This window comes from Bos javanicus, chromosome 4 (assembly GCF_032452875.1).
Source record: "Bos javanicus breed banteng chromosome 4, ARS-OSU_banteng_1.0, whole genome shotgun sequence".
Lineage (NCBI taxonomy): Eukaryota > Metazoa > Chordata > Mammalia > Artiodactyla > Bovidae > Bos > Bos javanicus.
The window spans coordinates 48,343,971-48,361,608 of NC_083871.1; the positions used below are offsets into that span (position 1 = coordinate 48,343,971).

At 40.0% G+C, this 17,638-nt stretch overlaps 1 protein-coding gene and 1 long non-coding RNA gene across 3 annotated transcripts in view; both read right to left on the reverse strand.

Annotated features, from left to right (window-relative positions):
* Nucleotides 1-17,638, reverse strand: part of LOC133246043 (uncharacterized) — a 551,852-nt gene that overhangs the window by 372,257 nt on the left and 161,957 nt on the right. The gene's annotated exons all lie outside the window — the stretch shown is intronic.
* On the reverse strand, nucleotides 11,493-15,969 carry CCDC71L (coiled-coil domain containing 71 like). Its single transcript, XM_061413963.1, has one exon. The coding sequence runs from the start codon at nucleotides 15,642-15,644 to the stop codon at nucleotides 14,943-14,945; it is 702 nt and encodes a 233-aa protein (XP_061269947.1). The 5' UTR covers nucleotides 15,645-15,969; the 3' UTR covers nucleotides 11,493-14,942.

Below are 17,638 nucleotides of genomic sequence, written 5' to 3' on the forward strand. Positions count from 1 at the left end.
TTAGTTTTCTGAATGTTGAGCTTTAAGTCAACTTTTTCACTCTCCTCTTTCATTTTCATCAACAGGCTTTTTAGTTCCTCTTCACTTTCTGCCATAAGGGTGGTGTCATCTGCATATCTGAGGTTATTGATATTTCTCCTGGCAATCTTGATTCCAGCTTGTGTTTCTTCCAGCCCAGCGTTTCTCATGATGTACTCTGCATAGAAGTTAAATAAGCAGGGTGACAATATACAGCCTTGACATACTCCTTTTCCCATTTGGAACCAGTCTGTTGTTCCATGTCCAGTTCTAACTGTTCCTTCCTGACCTGCATATAAGTTTCTCAAGAGGCCAGTCAGGTGGTCTGGTATTCCCATCTCTTTCAGAATTTTCCACAGTTTATTGTGATCCACACAGTCAAAGGCTTTGACATAGTCAATAAAACATGTATAGTTCCTTTTTTGTTCCTTACTTGTAGTGGCCCCATGAGGTGTTTTTAGTCCTGGTTTACATGAAGCGAAAGCTCAACCGTAACTTCTTAAAGGTTACTAACAAAATCTGCTAAATTCAACCTGAAAGCAAGGTGTTTATACCACTGACATGAAATAAACATCATAAAGAGATTCCTTTTTGAAGCCCTATTGATGACAGTAGTGAAGCTGGGGGCCACTTGGAGGTGTAATACACTATTCTTCTATGAAAATAGGGAGTGGGGACATCTCCAGATAATCCATTCACTGGCACAATTGAGACCTTAGACACTGAAACAGACCAAGATAATAGAAAAATCTCTTATTAAAAAAGCTTGGAGGCCAAAAAAAGAAAAATATCCACAAGATGGTCTTAGTCTGAATGAACCAACCAAAATATGGCATGTTTTAAAGCACTGATGGTATATAGTGAAAAAGAATCCATTTCACCTTGACACTTAGGATGTCCTCATTCAAGAGGTACAAGTGTTGCAAACATGGATTAGTAATTCTAAGATTTGAATGCTATTTACACGGTCATAAGAACAGAAACCATTTACAGGTTTTCAATTTTTAAAATTAAACTCTGCACAATTAAAAAAAAAGACTTGATTGCAGGGAAGAATAAAATGCTAACAACAATGAAAGAAGTACAAAGCTGATACTAGGTGGAGGAGAAATAAAAAATGCACAAAGGATAAAGGAGAAACCTTACAATGTAGGAAGTAAAAAATGATAGAACAAGTAAGAGATTTAAGTACCTAGCTTAAAATTACATAATGTGATGGTTAATTTTATGTTTCAACTTGGCTAGGCCACAGAGGGCCCAGATATTTGTTTAAACATTATTCCTGGTGCATCTGTGGTGATGTTTCTGGATAAGAGTAACACTGAATAAGTAGACAGAGTAAAGCAGACTGCCCTCTGAAATGTCAGTGTTGCTGTTCAGTCGTTCAGTCGTATCTGACTCCTTGTGACCCCATGGACTGCAGCAAGCCAAGCCTCCACTGCCTTTATTATCTCCTGGAGTTTGCTCAAACTCATGTCCATTGAGTCAATGATGCCATCCAACCATCTTATCCTCTGCTGCCCCCTTCTCCTCCTGCCCTCAATCCTTCCCAGAATCAGGGTCTTTACCAATGAGTCGGCTCTTTGCATCAGGTGGCCAATGTATTGGAGCTTTAACTTCAGCATCAGTCCTATGAATATTCAGGACTGATTTCCTTTAGGATTGACTGGTTTGATCTCCTTGCCATTTAAGAGACTCTCAAGAGTCTTCTGCAACACCGCATTTTGAAAGCATCAATTCTTTGGCCTCCAGCCTTCTTTGTGGTCCAATGCTCACAACTGTACATGACTACTGGAAAAACCATAGCTTTGACTAGACCAACTTTTGTTGGCAAAGTGATGTCTCTGCTTTGTAATAGGTTTGTTACAGCTTTTCTTCCAAGGAGCAAGTGTCTTTTAATTTCATGGCTACAGTCACTGTCCACAGTGATTTTGGAGCCCAAGAAAATAAGATTTGTCACTGTTTCCATTTTCCCCCCATCTATTCGCCATGAGGTGATGGGACTGGATGCCGTGATCTTTGTTTTTTAAATGCTGAATTTTAAGCTGATTTTTCACTCTTCTCTTTCACCTTCAAGAGGCTCTTTAGTTCCTCTTTGCTTTCTGCCAGAAGGGTGGTGTCGCCTGCATATCTGAGATTATTGATATTTCTCCTGGCAATCTTGATTCCAGCTTGGGATTCATCCAGCCTGGCATTTCACATGATGTACTCTGCATATAAGTTAAATAAGCAGGGTGACAATATACAGCTTTGATGTACTACTTTCCCAGTTTTGAATCATTAAAATTGTTCCATGTCTGGTCCTAACTGTTGCTTCTTGACCTGCATACAGGTTTCTCAGGAGGCAGGTAAGGTGGTCTGGTATTCCCATCTCTTTCAGAATTTTCCGGTTTGTTGTGATCCACACAGTGAAAGGCTTTAGCATAGCTGATGAAACAGAAATAGATTTTTTTCTGGAATTCCCTTGCTTTTTCTATGATCCAACAGATGCTGGCAAACTGATCTCCAGTTCCTCTGCCTTTTCTAAATCCAGCTTGTACATCTGGAAGTTCTCAGTCCTTGGACTGTTGGAGCCTAGCTTGAAAGATTTTGAGCATTACCTTGCTAGCATGTGAAATGAGTGCAATTGTGAGGTAGTTTGAACATTCTTTGGCATTTCCCTCCTTTGGGATTAGAATGAAAACTGACCTTTTCTAATCCTCTGGCCACTGCTGAGTATTCCAAATTTGCTTTTATATTGAGTGCAGCACTTTAAGAGCATCATCTTTTAGGATTTAAAATAGCTCAGTGGGCCTCATCTAATCTGTTAAAGAGTTCAGTAGAGTAAAAGACTGAGTAAGAAAGAATTCACTGTCTCTGCCTGACTTTCTTCAAAATATTGGTCTTCTCATACCTTCAGACTTAGACTTGAAATGGAAATTACACTATCAATCTCCTGCTTTTGGGGCCTTCAGATTTAGACTAGAACTATACCATTGGCTTCCTGGGTCTGGACTTCTCAGCCTCCATAATGGTGTGAGCTAATTCACATTTATACTGTTTCTTTGTAGAACCCTGACTAATACACATTTGAACTTCATCCATTATGCCTTTTTGCCCTCAGATCCAGTTTCTGCATTTCTCCTACAAACTATATTTCCTAGGTTCTTTGCCAACTGGCTTCCAGTGTAGTTTGTCGAACAGTGATTTGACTGCAGAAAGGAAGGGAGGAATAAGCCCAGAATCTAGCTCCTTTCTGGGCAGCCCCTTCTCCTGTGATCCCAGTTCCTACCAGGCACAATTCTTTATTTCTCTAGCCCTGGGGTAGAAACACTTTCTGGTGATACTTGGTGATTTTCTGGTGATACTCTGGTGATTCCTGGTCACCATCATTTTTTGCTCTGGGATCTCCCATCACCTAGTAACTGTTTAGATACCTATAATGAATCATTTTCTGGTTGGCCTCTGACTAAAACAGTAATACAGATAGGAATTCAGTAATATAAGTATACCTGAAGAAGAGGAGAGGAGAGAGAAGAGAGGTAGTATAGGTGAACTACATCTCATCTTCATATAGGAAGTCAGTAGATGGTGCACAATTTGATAAATCAATAAACAGCACTACAGTACATTATCTAGAATCATGAAGACAACAAAAAGAATAAAAATCTGAAATGGTTCTAAGTGTAGCCTCAAACTATGGAGTCAGTAAAAGGCCCGTATCGCCAAGGACTCGGGGGAGACAGACGAATAAATGGAACATAGTGGGATGTACTACACGAATGCAAGATGTTAATAATAGGGGAAACTGTGTGAGCGTGTGTGGTTGGGGGGTGGCAGGGATAGAGAGGTACATGGAAACTCTTTGTACTTTTTAGTCAATTTTTCCGAACCTAAATCTGTTTTTTAAAATAAACTCCATCAGTGAAAAAAAAGAAGGGAGGGGAGATAGGATGAGAAGAGGAAGCTATCTAAAAGACATGAAGGAAATTTAAACGTTAATACATATTTCTAAGTGAAAGAAGGCAATCTGACAAAACTATATACTTTATGATTCTAATTACATGACATTTTGAAAAAGGCAAAACTATATAAACAGAAAAAGAGCAGTGGTTGCCAAGGTTCAGGGGGAGAGAGGAAGTGATGCAGAGCTAGGGCACAGAGGATTTTCAGGGCAGTGAAACTATCCTATATGATACTAAAATTGTGGATACCTGACATTATCTGTTTGTCAAAACTTATGAAATTGTACAACAGAAAAGGTTAACCCTAGTGTTAGTTAATAATAACGTGTCATTAATCGACCATCCTGTCCTAGCCCTAGCAATCAGACAAGAAAAAAAAATAGAAGGCATCCAAATTGGAAAGAAGTGAAACTGTCACTGTTTGCAGATGACAAAATATTTAACATAGAAAATTCTAAAGACACCACCAAGAAACTAAGAGAGCTCATCAATGGATTTGACAAAGTTTCAGGATACAAAATTAATATACATAAATGTGTTGAATTTCTATATACTAACAACAAACTATCAGAAAAAGAAATTAAGAAAGTAATTCCATTTATAATCACATCAAAAAGAATAAAATACCTAGGAATAAATCTAATTATGGAGGCAAAACAGCTGTATTCAGAAAACTATAAGACATTGGTTAAAGAAACTGAAGATGTACAGATAGAAGGATCTACTGTATTCATGGATTGGAAAAATAATATTGTTAAAATGACCATACTACCCAAAGCAATCTAAAGATTCAATAAAATCCATATCAAAATATTAATACCAATGGCATATTTCACAGAGTTTGTATGGAAACACAAAAGACTGAATGATCAAAACAATCTCAAGAGAGAAGAACAAAGCTGGAGGTATCATGCTCCCTGATTGTGAACTATACTACAAAGCTACAGTAATCAAACAATATGGTACTGGCAAAAAAAAAAAAAAGCAGACACACAGCTCTATGGAACAAAATAAAGAGTGCAGAAATGAACCCACACTTAAATGGGCAATTAATCTATGACAAATGCAAAAAAATACAATGAGGTAAAGGCAGCTTCTTTAACAAATGCTCTTGGAAAAACTAGACATTTACATGAAAAAGAGTCAAACTAGGACATTTCTCGCACCATATACAAAAATTAATTCAAATGGTTTAAAGACTTAAATGCAAGTCCTGAAGCCATAAAATTTATGGAAGAAAACACAGGTAGTATGCTCTTTGACGTCAGTCTTAGTAATAGTTTTTGAATATGCCTCCTAAGGCAAGGGCAACAAAAGCAAAATAACAAATGGGACTACATCAAACTAAAAAGATTTTGCACAGTGAATCAGTCAGTTCAGTTCAGTCGCTCAGTCATGTCTGACTCTTTGTGACCCCATGAACCACAGCACACCAGGCCTCCCTGTCCACCACCAACTTCCGGAGTTCACCCAAACCCATGTCCATTGAGTCAGTGATGCCATCCAACCATCTTATCCTCTGTCATCCCCTTCTCCTGCCCCCAATCTTTCCCAGGATCAGGGTCTTTTCAAATGACTCAGTTCTTCACATCAGGTGGCCAAAGTATTGGAGTTTCAGCTTCAACATCAGTTCTTCCAATGAATATTCAGGACTGATTTCCTTTAGGATGGACTGGTTGGATCTCCTTGCAGTCCAAGGGACTCTCAAGAGTCTTCTCCAACACCACAGTTCAAAAGCATCAATTCTTTGGCACTCAGCCTTCTTCACAGTCCAACTCTCACATCCATACATGACCACTGGCAAAACCATAGCCTTGACTAGATGGACCTTTGTTGACAAAGTAACGTCTCTGCTTTTCAATATGCTGTCTAGGTTGGTCATAACTTTCTTTCCAAGGAGTAAGTGTCTTTCAATTTCATGGCTGCAATCACCATTTACAGTGATTTTGGAGCCCAGAAAAATAGTCAACCACTGTTTCCACTGTTTCCCCATCTATTTACCATGAAGTGATGGGACTGGATGCCATGATCTATCAACAAAAGGAGAAGGCTGCTTACTGAATGGGAGAAGATATTTGCAAACTATATATAATGAGGAATCAATATACCAAATATATAAAGAGTTCATGCAACTCAACATTAAAAAATAATTAAAAATAGGCAGAGAAACTACACACTTTTCCAAAAACACACAGATGGCCAACAGGCACATGAAATGATGCTCAATATGACTCACCGTCAAATAAAAGTAAACCAAAACCACAATGAGCTATCACCTTACAATTGTCAGAAAGACTATTATCAAAAAAGATAAAAAAGAACAAGTGTTGGTGATGATATGGAGAAAAAGGAATACTGGTGTACTGTTACTGGCAATATAATGGTGCAGCTGCTATGGAAAACAATATAGATACTCCTCAAAAAATTAAAACCAGAATTACTACATGATCCAGCAATTCTACTCTTGAGTATTAATCCAAAGAAAGCAAAAACACTAACTAGAAAAGATATACGCATCCCTATGTTTATTGTTGCATTATTTACAATAGTCAAGATATGGCAGTAGCCTAAGTGTCCATCAATAGATGATCACATAAAGTAGCTTATGGTGTATATATGATCGAATATTAGTCAGCTATAAAAAATAATCTTTCCTTTTGTGACAACATACCCTAGAGGATATTATGCTAAGTGAAGTGAGTTAAAAAGGAAGACAAAAACAATTTTCCTTATCTTTGAAATCTAAAAAGTAAAACAAATAAATCAACATAACAAAGCAGAAAGAGATTTATAGACACAGAGATCAAGTGGCTGCCAGAGGGTGGGAGGTGAGGGAAGGAGAGAAAAAGGTAAGGAAGATTAAGATATACAAGTTTCCAGTTGTAAAACAAGTAAGTCACAGGTATGAAGTGTACAATGTGGCAAATAGAGTCAAAAATTATATATTTATATGGTGAAAGATGGCTATTAGATTTACCATGGTGATCATTTTGAAATGTATAGAAATATTAAATCACTGTTGTGTAATAAGAACTAACATAGTATAGGTCAACTATATTGCAAAAATAAACAAACTGATAGAAAATAAAGATCAGGTTTGTGGTTACGGGAGGTAGGCTGGGGGAAGCCAGAATTGGATAAAGGTAGTCAAAAGCTACTCTAATTATAAGTTATAAGTTACTCGGGATGTAATGTACACTGTGATAAGCATAATTAACACTGCTGTATATTAGATATCAAAGTTATTGAGAGAATAAATTCTAACAGTTATCATCACAAGGAAAAATAGTTTTTTCTATTCTTTTAATTTTGTTTCTCTATAAGATGATGCATAAACTTATGAAGTTCACTAAGCTTACTGTGACAATCATTTCATGATGTATGTAAGTCAAATAATTCTGCTGTACACCTTAAACTTGTATAGTGTGAAAGTGAAAGTCACTCAGTCATTTCCCACTCTTTGCGACCCCATAGACTCAGTCCATGGAATTCTCCAGGCCAAAATACTGGAGTGTGTAGCCTTTCCCTTCTCTAGGTGATCTTCCCAACCCAGGGATCAAACCCAGGTCTCCTGCATTGTGGGCAGATTCTTTACCAGCTGAGCCACAAGGGAAGCCCAAGAATACTGGAGTGGGTAGCCTATCCTTTCTCCAGCAGATCTTCCCAACCCAGGAACTGAACTGGGGTCTCCTGCCTTGCAGGTAGATTCTTTATCAACTGAGCTATCAGAGAAACCCCCTAAACTTATACAGTGCTGTAGATCAATTACATCTCAATAAAACTAGAAGAAAAATTTTAATTAAAAAAATGGGTCCTCCATCAATTATAATAAATATATTCCTATTAATGCAAGATATTAATAACTATAGAAACTGAGAGTGGCACAAAATTCTGTACTTTCTATGGAATTTGCCTGTAAACCAAAAACTGCCCTAAAAAAAATAGCCAATTCTACAAAACCTTGACTTAAAAAAAAAAGTCTAGGAAAGGAGTGTTTGTGGGTAAGGTGGGGCTTTATAATTGTTAGTCCTCATGTGCTTTTTAAGGTTTTTTTTTTTTTAACTATGTACACATCACTTGGATTAAAATGTTTTTAATTTTTTAAAACATGTGTTTACCCACCAGGATGGCTACAATGAAAAAGACTAAAGATACGAAGTGTTGGCAAGAATTTGAGGTATCTAGGACACTCACATACTACTATGAAAGTTTGTGTAAATTGGTATAACCACTTCAGAATATTTTGGCCACCTGATGTGAAGAGCTGACTCATTTGAAAAGACCCTGATGCTGGGAAAGATCGAAGGCAGAAGGAGAAGGGGATGACAGAGAATGAGATGCTTGGATGGCATCACCGACTCAATGGACATGAGTTTGAGGAGGCTCCAGGAGATGGTGAAGGACAGGGAGGCCTGGTGTGCTGCAGTCCATGGGGTCCCAAAGAGTTGGATACCACTGAGTGATGAACAACAACTTTAGAAAATTGGAGGCCTCTACCAAAGCTGATTATTTGCACAGCATGTGACCCAGCAAATTCACTCTGAGGGCACCCATATATACTCAGTCGCTAAGTTGTATCCAACTCTTTGCAACCCTAAGGACTGTAGCCCACCAGGCTCTTCTGTTCATGGGATTTCCCAGGCAAGAATACTGGAGTGGGTTGCTATATTCTTCTCCAGGGGATCTTCCCAACCCAGGGATCGAAACTGCGTCTCCTGCATCTCCTGTATTGGCAGGCATATTCTTTTCCACTGAGTCATCTGGGAAGCCTCACTCCAAGACAAATATTGAAAAAAAAAAAAAAAAAAATTCACCAAAGGATATGTTCTCTTACATGCACTGAAGCTTTATTCATAATTGCCCTAAATTGAAATCCACCTAAATGCCCATCAAGAGTTGTAAAAACTTTGTAGAATATTCAGTGTAATTCTACACACCAATGAGAATAAATAATTAAGAACTACATGCAATAATATGAAGGAATCTCACAAATAATTTTCAGTGAAAGAAGCTAGGCATATGACACATAATTCCATGTATATAAAGTCCCAAAACAGGTTGTCTATGCTGTAAGAAGTCAAAATAAAGATTCTCTTGGAGGGGAGATGGTGAGTGATTAAAAGGGGCATAGGAGAATCCTCTGAGGGTACTGGCTAGATTTTGTTTTTTCAATCTGAGTGCTGGTTCCCCGAGTATACTGAATTTACAAAACTGTATCAAGCTGAGCTCATACTTTTCATACATCCACTTTTTAGTATGTGTATTATGCTTCAATAATTTATTTTAATCTGAGAGTTTTGAACCCTAAGCTGCACTCTTTTTTTCAAATTCTTGCCACTAAACATTTAAACAAATAATATGTACTTTAAAAATCCTGCCAGATGTATGTATGTATGTGTGTTACTTTTTGTAAGAATCTCAGTGTAACATTTCTATGAATACTTTCAGAAGCAGAAGTCCACTTTTGAGTCCAACAGAATATTTGTTCAAATTTGCTGGGTCAGCCATAGCGTTTGCTGTTGTTATTATCATTACCTTACAGTTGGTTTCTGGATATGTTTATCATGTTTCAGATCATAGTTTAGCATGACATTTACCAAGATAAGTGAGTATGGACAGTGAGAAGTCATTGCTCTTATATCAAATCAGCAATCAGGCTCTGTTTTGAGCTTCTTACTACTAGGTAACTTCCACCTAACACAGTTCTTTGTGTCAGCTTCAGATACTGAAGCCTTAGCTTTCTCACCAAGTTAAAATATGCTCTGTTATTCTTTGTGCTATGAGGAATCATGTCTACCCTTGTGGCTCAGTCAGTAAAGAATCCGCCCACAGTGCAAGAGACCTGGGTTTGATCCCTGGGTTGGGACGATTCCTGGGACAAGGAAATGGCAACCCAGTCCAGTATTCTTGCCTGGGAAACCCCTTGAACATAGGAGCCTGGTGGGCTACAGTCCATGGGGTCGCAGACTGGACTTAGTGACTAAACAACAACAAGAAAAAGAATTATAACTAAACTACAGGCTGTAGACCCCAAGTCTGCAAATGAGTGAGTCAATGTTTCAAACATGAAGATTTTTTTTTTTACTTTCAGTAATAATTTTTTGCTCTTCAAATATATCATACTCATTTGTTTCCTTGAACAACCGAACTATAAACTTCACAGGAGTTTATTCTAATTTAATTCTGTACATGCAAAGTAACATGGTTCTTAAGCAACACTTCCTGAACTTATGCCAAGGGAAAACTTAGAGCGGAAATCTGGCAAGTTCTAAGATCAACAACGTTAATCTATTACTTTTATAAATTCTCAGATAGTTTAAAACATGTTACAGTGCATCTGAATTATCTTTCAAAGATATCATGATGATTAAAGAAGACCCCCCAAATTTTAAGAGAGCCTAAGAAAACTCCAACAGTAAAATCTGTTTTGTATTGGGTTGGCCAAAAAGCTCGTTTAGGGTTTTCCACATCTTACAGAAAAAATCCTGAACCAATTTTTTGGTCAACCCAATAAGTCAACTTAATCCAAACTCTTGCTTTATAGTTTGTCAGCAGGCTAAAGATATTTCAAGATTCTTTTGTCTTCAATTTAATTCACCCACAAATTACCATCTCAATCCATCTTTTAGCTTTCCCAGACCACACTCTATTCTTGGGGTGCTAAATTCCCAGGGGATCAATCACTCTCAGCATTTACATTCTCAGTGCAGGTATCTCCAATTAATAGCATTTATTAAGAATTTCCTATGTGTCCACCACTAATATCCCCCTTTTTTAAAACTAACCACATATGATACTTGAGGAAGCTAAAGCATGGACAGTTTACATAACTTATCTCAAGTTCTAATTATGAGTAGTGAAACCATAATTCCACTCCAGGCACTGCGATTCACAGTTTACTACACTGTGCTGCTTCTAATTATTAACAGGAACTTCAGGCCACACAGTAGTACTATGAATCCTGCCCTTGGTAATACTCTACTCCTACCTTCTAGACTAATGAAAATTCTGGCTTTACTCATTCTGTGGAACAGCATTTACTGCTGCTACTCACAAGGAGACACTTGGACATTCTTTCCTACCATGAACAATGTGAGCTTTATTTAGACTTTTTATCACCACCACAGGAGGATTTGGGGCCAGGGTTCAAAACTGAATTTTGATGCATCTTTAAAGTCTTTTTGGTAAATGACAAGATTGGCCATTTTGGTAATGACAAATTTTGGTAATGACAAGATTGGCCATGAAATACTATTCTGGAGATTCACTAGATCATCCAAACGGTGATGTCAAATTTTGGTAATGACAAGATTGGCCATGAAATACTATTCTGGAGATTCACTAGATCATCCAAACGGTGATGTCAAAAAGAGCCTCAAGACAGTACAAAACACAGATCTCAAGACTGGTAGGAGTCTCAAGTTCATCAAAAAAAGTCAAAATTGATCCCAAGATGCTTTCCAACTCACATGAAAACATAAAATCCCATTTCAAAAACTTTCAACATCATTAGAAAAATCAGTCACCGTATATTCTCTAAAATTTATTTACAATTAATAAGTTAAAAAGCAGAGTACAACCAGATTGTAAATCTTAATCATATGCACATCAAACTGTCCAAGGAAACAATTTAGTTCCATTAACAAACAATTGTCTTCTAAAGTACTTAAGACATAACAGGCTATCAAAAAATATTTGAAACACACCAATAAAGTAAATATTATGTATATAAGTCCACTAAAAACCACCAATTTAAAGAATGCTGTGGCTACCCTTAAAACAACAAAAGGCTTTGAGTTCAGAATTGCTCAGGTTTTTTGTATTCAAATAATTTTAATGTTTCTTTATTGAAGAATTTTATAGTACTATCATTTGCATGGAGCAAATCAATAGGTGTCAGCCACCAGCTTAGTTATACTAGTCCAACAGGGTACTCAAACTTTGACAAAATAAATACACACCACAACAGCGACACTTTGCACTATCAACAACAGAGCTTGCCCTTAACAATCATGACATTACTGGTTTCAGGAAGGAAAATTAAGTTGTTGGTTGACAGGGAGGATAAAAATGACATCAGGAAGATTCAAAGGTTAACTGAGGTGACAGTCACCACATTTAGGCACTCAAGAGTTAAAAATGAAATAAAAGCATAGCGAGGTGATCAACTTCCTCCTAGCTTCTCCCTCTACTTGTGCCATATAAGATAATCTTATAAGAGAATGAATCAAGTCATGAGATTTCTTTTAAAAAACTATATACAAGCTAAACTACAGACTTAGAGGACAGAAAATGGATGCCTCACCATAAAGGCCACCTTGCCAAGTTTCTTTTCACATTCTGCCCAATGTAACCACAAAATACTTTCACTTTCCTATTAATATACTAGCCAACTATATTAGTTGCTTCTTCACATTTTAGGAGTTGTAACATAGGCTTTGCTAAAGAACACTTGGCAAAAATAAAGACTTTTTTGACACCTATTTCACAAACTAGAAATGGTATGATTTTTAAGCAGACCAGATAAATAACATATTGAATTCAAGATGGGCAATCAGATCCAAACTGAAATCAGACAGCCCAGATAATTCAAAGAAGCATTTATGCTAGTTCAAGTGCACTAAAGTAACAAGGCATGAGGGAAAAATGTTAAGAATCTCAGTTAAAATAAAATGCATGATGTCAATGGTTGTTTCCGTTTTGTGCTGAGCAGTTATCCTCCCAGCTAAGTTTAATTTCAAAACCCTCTGGGAAACTATCTGGATAAGCTGTATGTTGAAATTACATTCTAATATGGCCATTGAATTTATTTTTTAATTATTATAAAACTATATACAAAAGTAAGTGGTACCAATACATAGTTGTTTTTTTTTTTAGGGGCTAGTTAACTAAAAAAAAAATGAACAATTTGGGAGTGAGAGAAGGGAGAAAACCTTATGTATCTGCAATACAACTGCCAATGGAAGCTAATAACCAAAAGAATATATATAAGCTTCCTATCACAGAGATCAAATGTAACTCTCCATCATCTAAGTAATGATTCATTTTTATTTACTCATGTGACAGTGTTTGTTACAACGCATTATTATTGAGTAGTGAATAAAAGAATACGAGGCATACTGGGAAACTGGCATCAAGTCATGTATATATAATATATATATATATAATTTTCTTTTTTACAAAACAAGAACACTGAAATTAAAGTCACAAAACTCCTACTTATGTACTATTAAACTTGAAAAATTCAATTCAGAAAGCTATGCCATTTGAAATCTAAGAACACAAGAGTCGAAATTGCAACTCTTACTATTCTCCTAAGAAGCTGCCAAGCAGAGAGAAATCTTAATATTGAGGACTTCCTATGTTAAGTTCCAGCCAGTGTAAGTAGTTTCATGGCAGACTACTTAAATTTGAAAAACTGTGGTACAAAAACCACTTGACCCTTTAGATATTGCAGTAAAATCTGGCTGTGGCACCACTGGCTAAATACCATTAAGTCTTGCTGCCACCAATGACCAAAGGCACTTGGATAATCAAGAATTCCACTCTGGGCCATATGGTATAAACGCTATTAGAGAAGTGTATAAGAAGGGTCAGTACCTAGTGTGAATCGCCCGTTGGATTCCTGTGGTCTTCAGCTGTCAACAAAGACAGGTAACTGCAAACATAATTATGAATGGAATTAAGGTAAAAAAGGATACTCGTGGAGGAAAAAAAACAAATGTCACGATGTCTATAAAGGTGATGGGTATTAGTCGGGGCACTTTCTGCTATTCAACACAAAGTAGAGAAAGATCTATTTTGCCCAGAGTAATTTCAACAAGTTATTTGATACCAAGAAATGCCCCCACCCTCTAAAGAGCTAATAGTTCTGAGAACTCTAATGGGTATTCTGTTTACCATTTTAATCACCAGGTTTACACACATTCATTTCTTCTACGTGGCTCCCAATTTAAAATAGGTTACCTTTGAACTTCTTTGTATGTTAGACCAGTACAAAGAGGCCAAACCATTTCCAATAGGATTCCATCCATCTCTTTAACCAACACCAGTTCTTTGTAACTCATTTTTTCTTTATCACAAGCCATGTGGTTTCAACGTACTTTAATTTTTATTTAATCAAAAAGAATTTAACAAATCAACTTTTCCTAAACAGAACTTTATATGAGTTTCTACCATTTTCTTTAGGAGCTCAGTAAATATAAACATTAAATCTCAATATAAAATCTTTAGAAACACCTCAAAAATGTTGAAATAGTTGTACTTTGCATCTCTTTGTTTGTAATCACTGAGCCCATGGCATTCAAATCATACAAATCCTTGCACTCTTAACATTAAGTCATTAAGTTTGAAAAATATCCTTGGTCAAAGCTTTGGAATCCGGTTGAAATTCGGAAACGAGTGGGATTCAGAATACCCTGAGCACAAACGGGTGCAACAACAGCACAAAACAGGTTCGATCTATCGTCCAGACAGGTTCGATCTTTCGTCCAGAAAGAGGGGTGGCAGTTGAAAAGAAAAAAATGGGGGTAGGAGGTGGGAAGGAGGCCGGGATAGAAGAGCGGGGTGAAAAGCAAGTAGATTCTGGCTTTATTACACGAAACCAAATTCCTTTGGAAAAAATAACGACTTCTTCGGAGGACTTCCAGACCAGTGAGGTAGAGTCCAAAGGGAGAAAACGGATCTGCCCCTTCAGTCCTGGAGACGTCTCAGTCCGGGGTAGGGAAGCAAACGGCCCTCCCCCGCGGGTCCCGCGGTCTCCTCTGCTGCCCGGCACTGGGAGGGGCTGGAGGGCGCACCTGCCCCGGAGTTCCAGACGGCGGTGCCGCGGGCCCGGGAACACCATCCGGTGACTTCTTCGCCCATAAAGTGCATAAGGGGACAGGGTCCTGGCCGGATCTGTAAACACTCGACTGACACTTGTCCATCCCCCCGGGCGGGAGCTCCGTCCCCGGCTGGGAGGGTGACGCGGTCCGCGCGTCATGCCCGGGGCACCGGGAAGCGGCGGAGCCTCACCACGGGTTCCAGGTTCACTCGCAGGATTTGGCGCGCTTTACGCCGTGCCGCCGCCAGGCTGCGCTCTCCCCACACGTCGCTGCCGACGCGGATGGTGGGGAAGGTGGTCAGCGTCGGGGTGGCCGCCCTCCAGATCTCCTCCAGGGTGCGGCCCCCGAAGCAGGGTTCCGGGGCCGCAGGCTTGACGGGGCAGCTCTCCTCGGGGACCGGCGGCGGGGGCGGCGGCAGCTTCCTCCGGCGGGCGGCTGGCGCCCGGGCTCCGCGGCGCCTCCTCCTGGCCGCCGCGCTCGGGGCCGGCCTGCGCGTCGGGCCGCGGGCGGTGGGGCCCCCTGGGGGCTCGGGGACGAGTGCCCGGCAAGAGGAGTAGCCGTAGACGTCCTTGCTGCGCAGGATGTGCGGGGAGAACTGGTGCTTGAGGCTGCAGAGGAAGCTCCAGAGCTCCGCGTCCGAGCTCATGAACTCCGTGCTGCGGGGCATGAACAGCTTGAAGGCGTCGCCCAGTGCCTTGGTGCTGTCGGCCAGCGACAGTTGCGACCGCGAGTACACCACCTTCTCCTCCCGCGCCTCCAGACCGGCTCCTCCTCCCAGCCTAAAGCCGCCGCCCCGGGCGGCCGCGGCCGGGGCCGCCGGGGGCCGGCGCCGCCGCCTCTTCACGCTGCGCCGCATCGGAGGCCGCTCGGGGCCGCCCGCGCTCGCCGGGTCCCGCCGCCGCCGTCCCCGCCCGTGTTTGGCTCCGCGGTGGCGGCCGCTGCTGGCACCTCCCGCCCGGCGCGTCTCTCGCTACTTTTCTCGCCTCCGCCGCCGCTGCCCCTCCCCCTCCGAGGGCGGAGGACGCGGGTGAAGATCCTGCCGCCCGGTACAAGATGGCGGCCGGCGCCCACCCCTGGGCTTTGTCATTGGACGGCGCCTCGCCCCCCTGGTTTCTCTTTCTTCTCCTCTCTTGCCTCCTTTCGCCCTCTGCCTTTCTTTAAATGTGCCCGCCTTTGGCCCCTCCTACTGCAGCCCCGACTCCACCCATTGGGTGCTCTCAGAAGAGGGCGGGGACTAATGGGGGAGAGGCCAGTTCCTGGAAGATGGTGCTGGGGTGGGTGATGGTGGCTCTTGGACACGAGTCAACAGTTGGGTAGGTATATGAGGACGGTCCCTTGTCTAGAGTGGACATCAGCTCCACTTGGGGGGGAGTCACTCTACTCTCGGAATGAGTGGATGTGCATTTATGGATTGAGCTGGGAGGTCTACCAGTCTGAATAACAAAGGGAGACCTACCCAAAGGCTGTAGTTTGTATCACAAAAGGGGAAATTGGGTGTAAGTCTAGAGGGAATGGGCCTTCCACAATTCTCTTCTGAACCTTCAGAAGCCTCTCTTGGCATCTTCATCCAACTCTTACCCACTTTGACCCCAATCCATGTCAAGCAACGCTAGTAATCCAGAATCATTCAGATAATACGGACGCTGTCAGTGGCATAGTCTCCTTCTAGACAGTGGAACCATCTTCACATTTAAGAGATGCTCTGCTTATCAGGAAAGTAAAGCCTTTTATACCCATAGAACTTTGCTCAAGTTGATCAAAGATCAATTACAACAAAGCCATTCTCCTTACAGAAAATATAATTTTTAAATATACAGTTGGTTTTAAATGAGTGCACTTCACCTTTCATTTAGTTTTAGTATGTCCCTTTGCAGTACCATCTCTAGCGCAGAGAAAGGATGCAGTTTCACAATCAAAAGGTTTCTGTTGAAAAGAACAGGTTGTTAAGACCCCATCACCTTTTGTATTTGAGAGGAGGGGATTGAATGTTTATAGAGTAATGCACAGTCTTCTGTCATCTTTTCTATCCTCAATACTTAGTTCAGCACCTGTCAGACAGTGGGCACTCTATTTTTGTTGAGTGAACCAGTGAGAAACATAATGATGTAAGAAACATATATTCAAATTGCTAACAGGACAATTTCACATTTTACATTTCAGGTTTCTCTTAACTCCGTTAAAGTTTTAAGGTTTAAAAAAAAAAAAAAAAAGCACTCCTAAAACATAGAACTGTGAGGTAGACATGCAAATTTTACCCCTGAGAGAGCACTTTATTTTGCAGTAGAAAACTCATAGAGCAGAGTTTTGTGATTCACACATAGCTGCTATTGGTTCCTTCGAATATTTGAGCTAAAAGACACCTAGTTCAATCTCCTTATTTCATGGATGAGGAAATTTGGATCCACAGAGGTTAGGTAATGAGGCTTCTTGATTGTAGGACTAGGACTATAGTTTAGGTCTTTGGATTCCTAATCTTAGTGATCTTTATATTTCACTAGAGATTTTACAAATTGTACTGCTCAGACTCAAAGAGATTCAATAGAAAATGCTTTATGAGTGGAGTGACCAAGGAACAGAGCTGTTCACCTGATTCCACTTCTGGCTCCTCCCAGAATTGAGCAGTTTTTAACCTGTCCAGTATACTGGACTTACAGATTATATTTTCTTAGAACCAGATTTTAACTTCGATAAAAAATAAAAATATTTTGAAAGTTGCTTCTCTGTACCACAGCATCCTGTCCATGCACTGGGTTTATGCAAAAATCAAGCTTCCTACCAGAGGACCAGTTCGCAACCTACCTAAATCATGGTAACTTTCTGAAGAGAAAATCAGTTTCCTAGAAAAGCATA

Excerpts from the sequence above, each read along its gene's own strand:
- CCDC71L (XM_061413963.1), bottom strand. The coding sequence starts at position 15,644 with ATGCGGCGCAGCGTGAAGAGGCGGCGGCGCCGGCCCCCGGCGGCCCCG.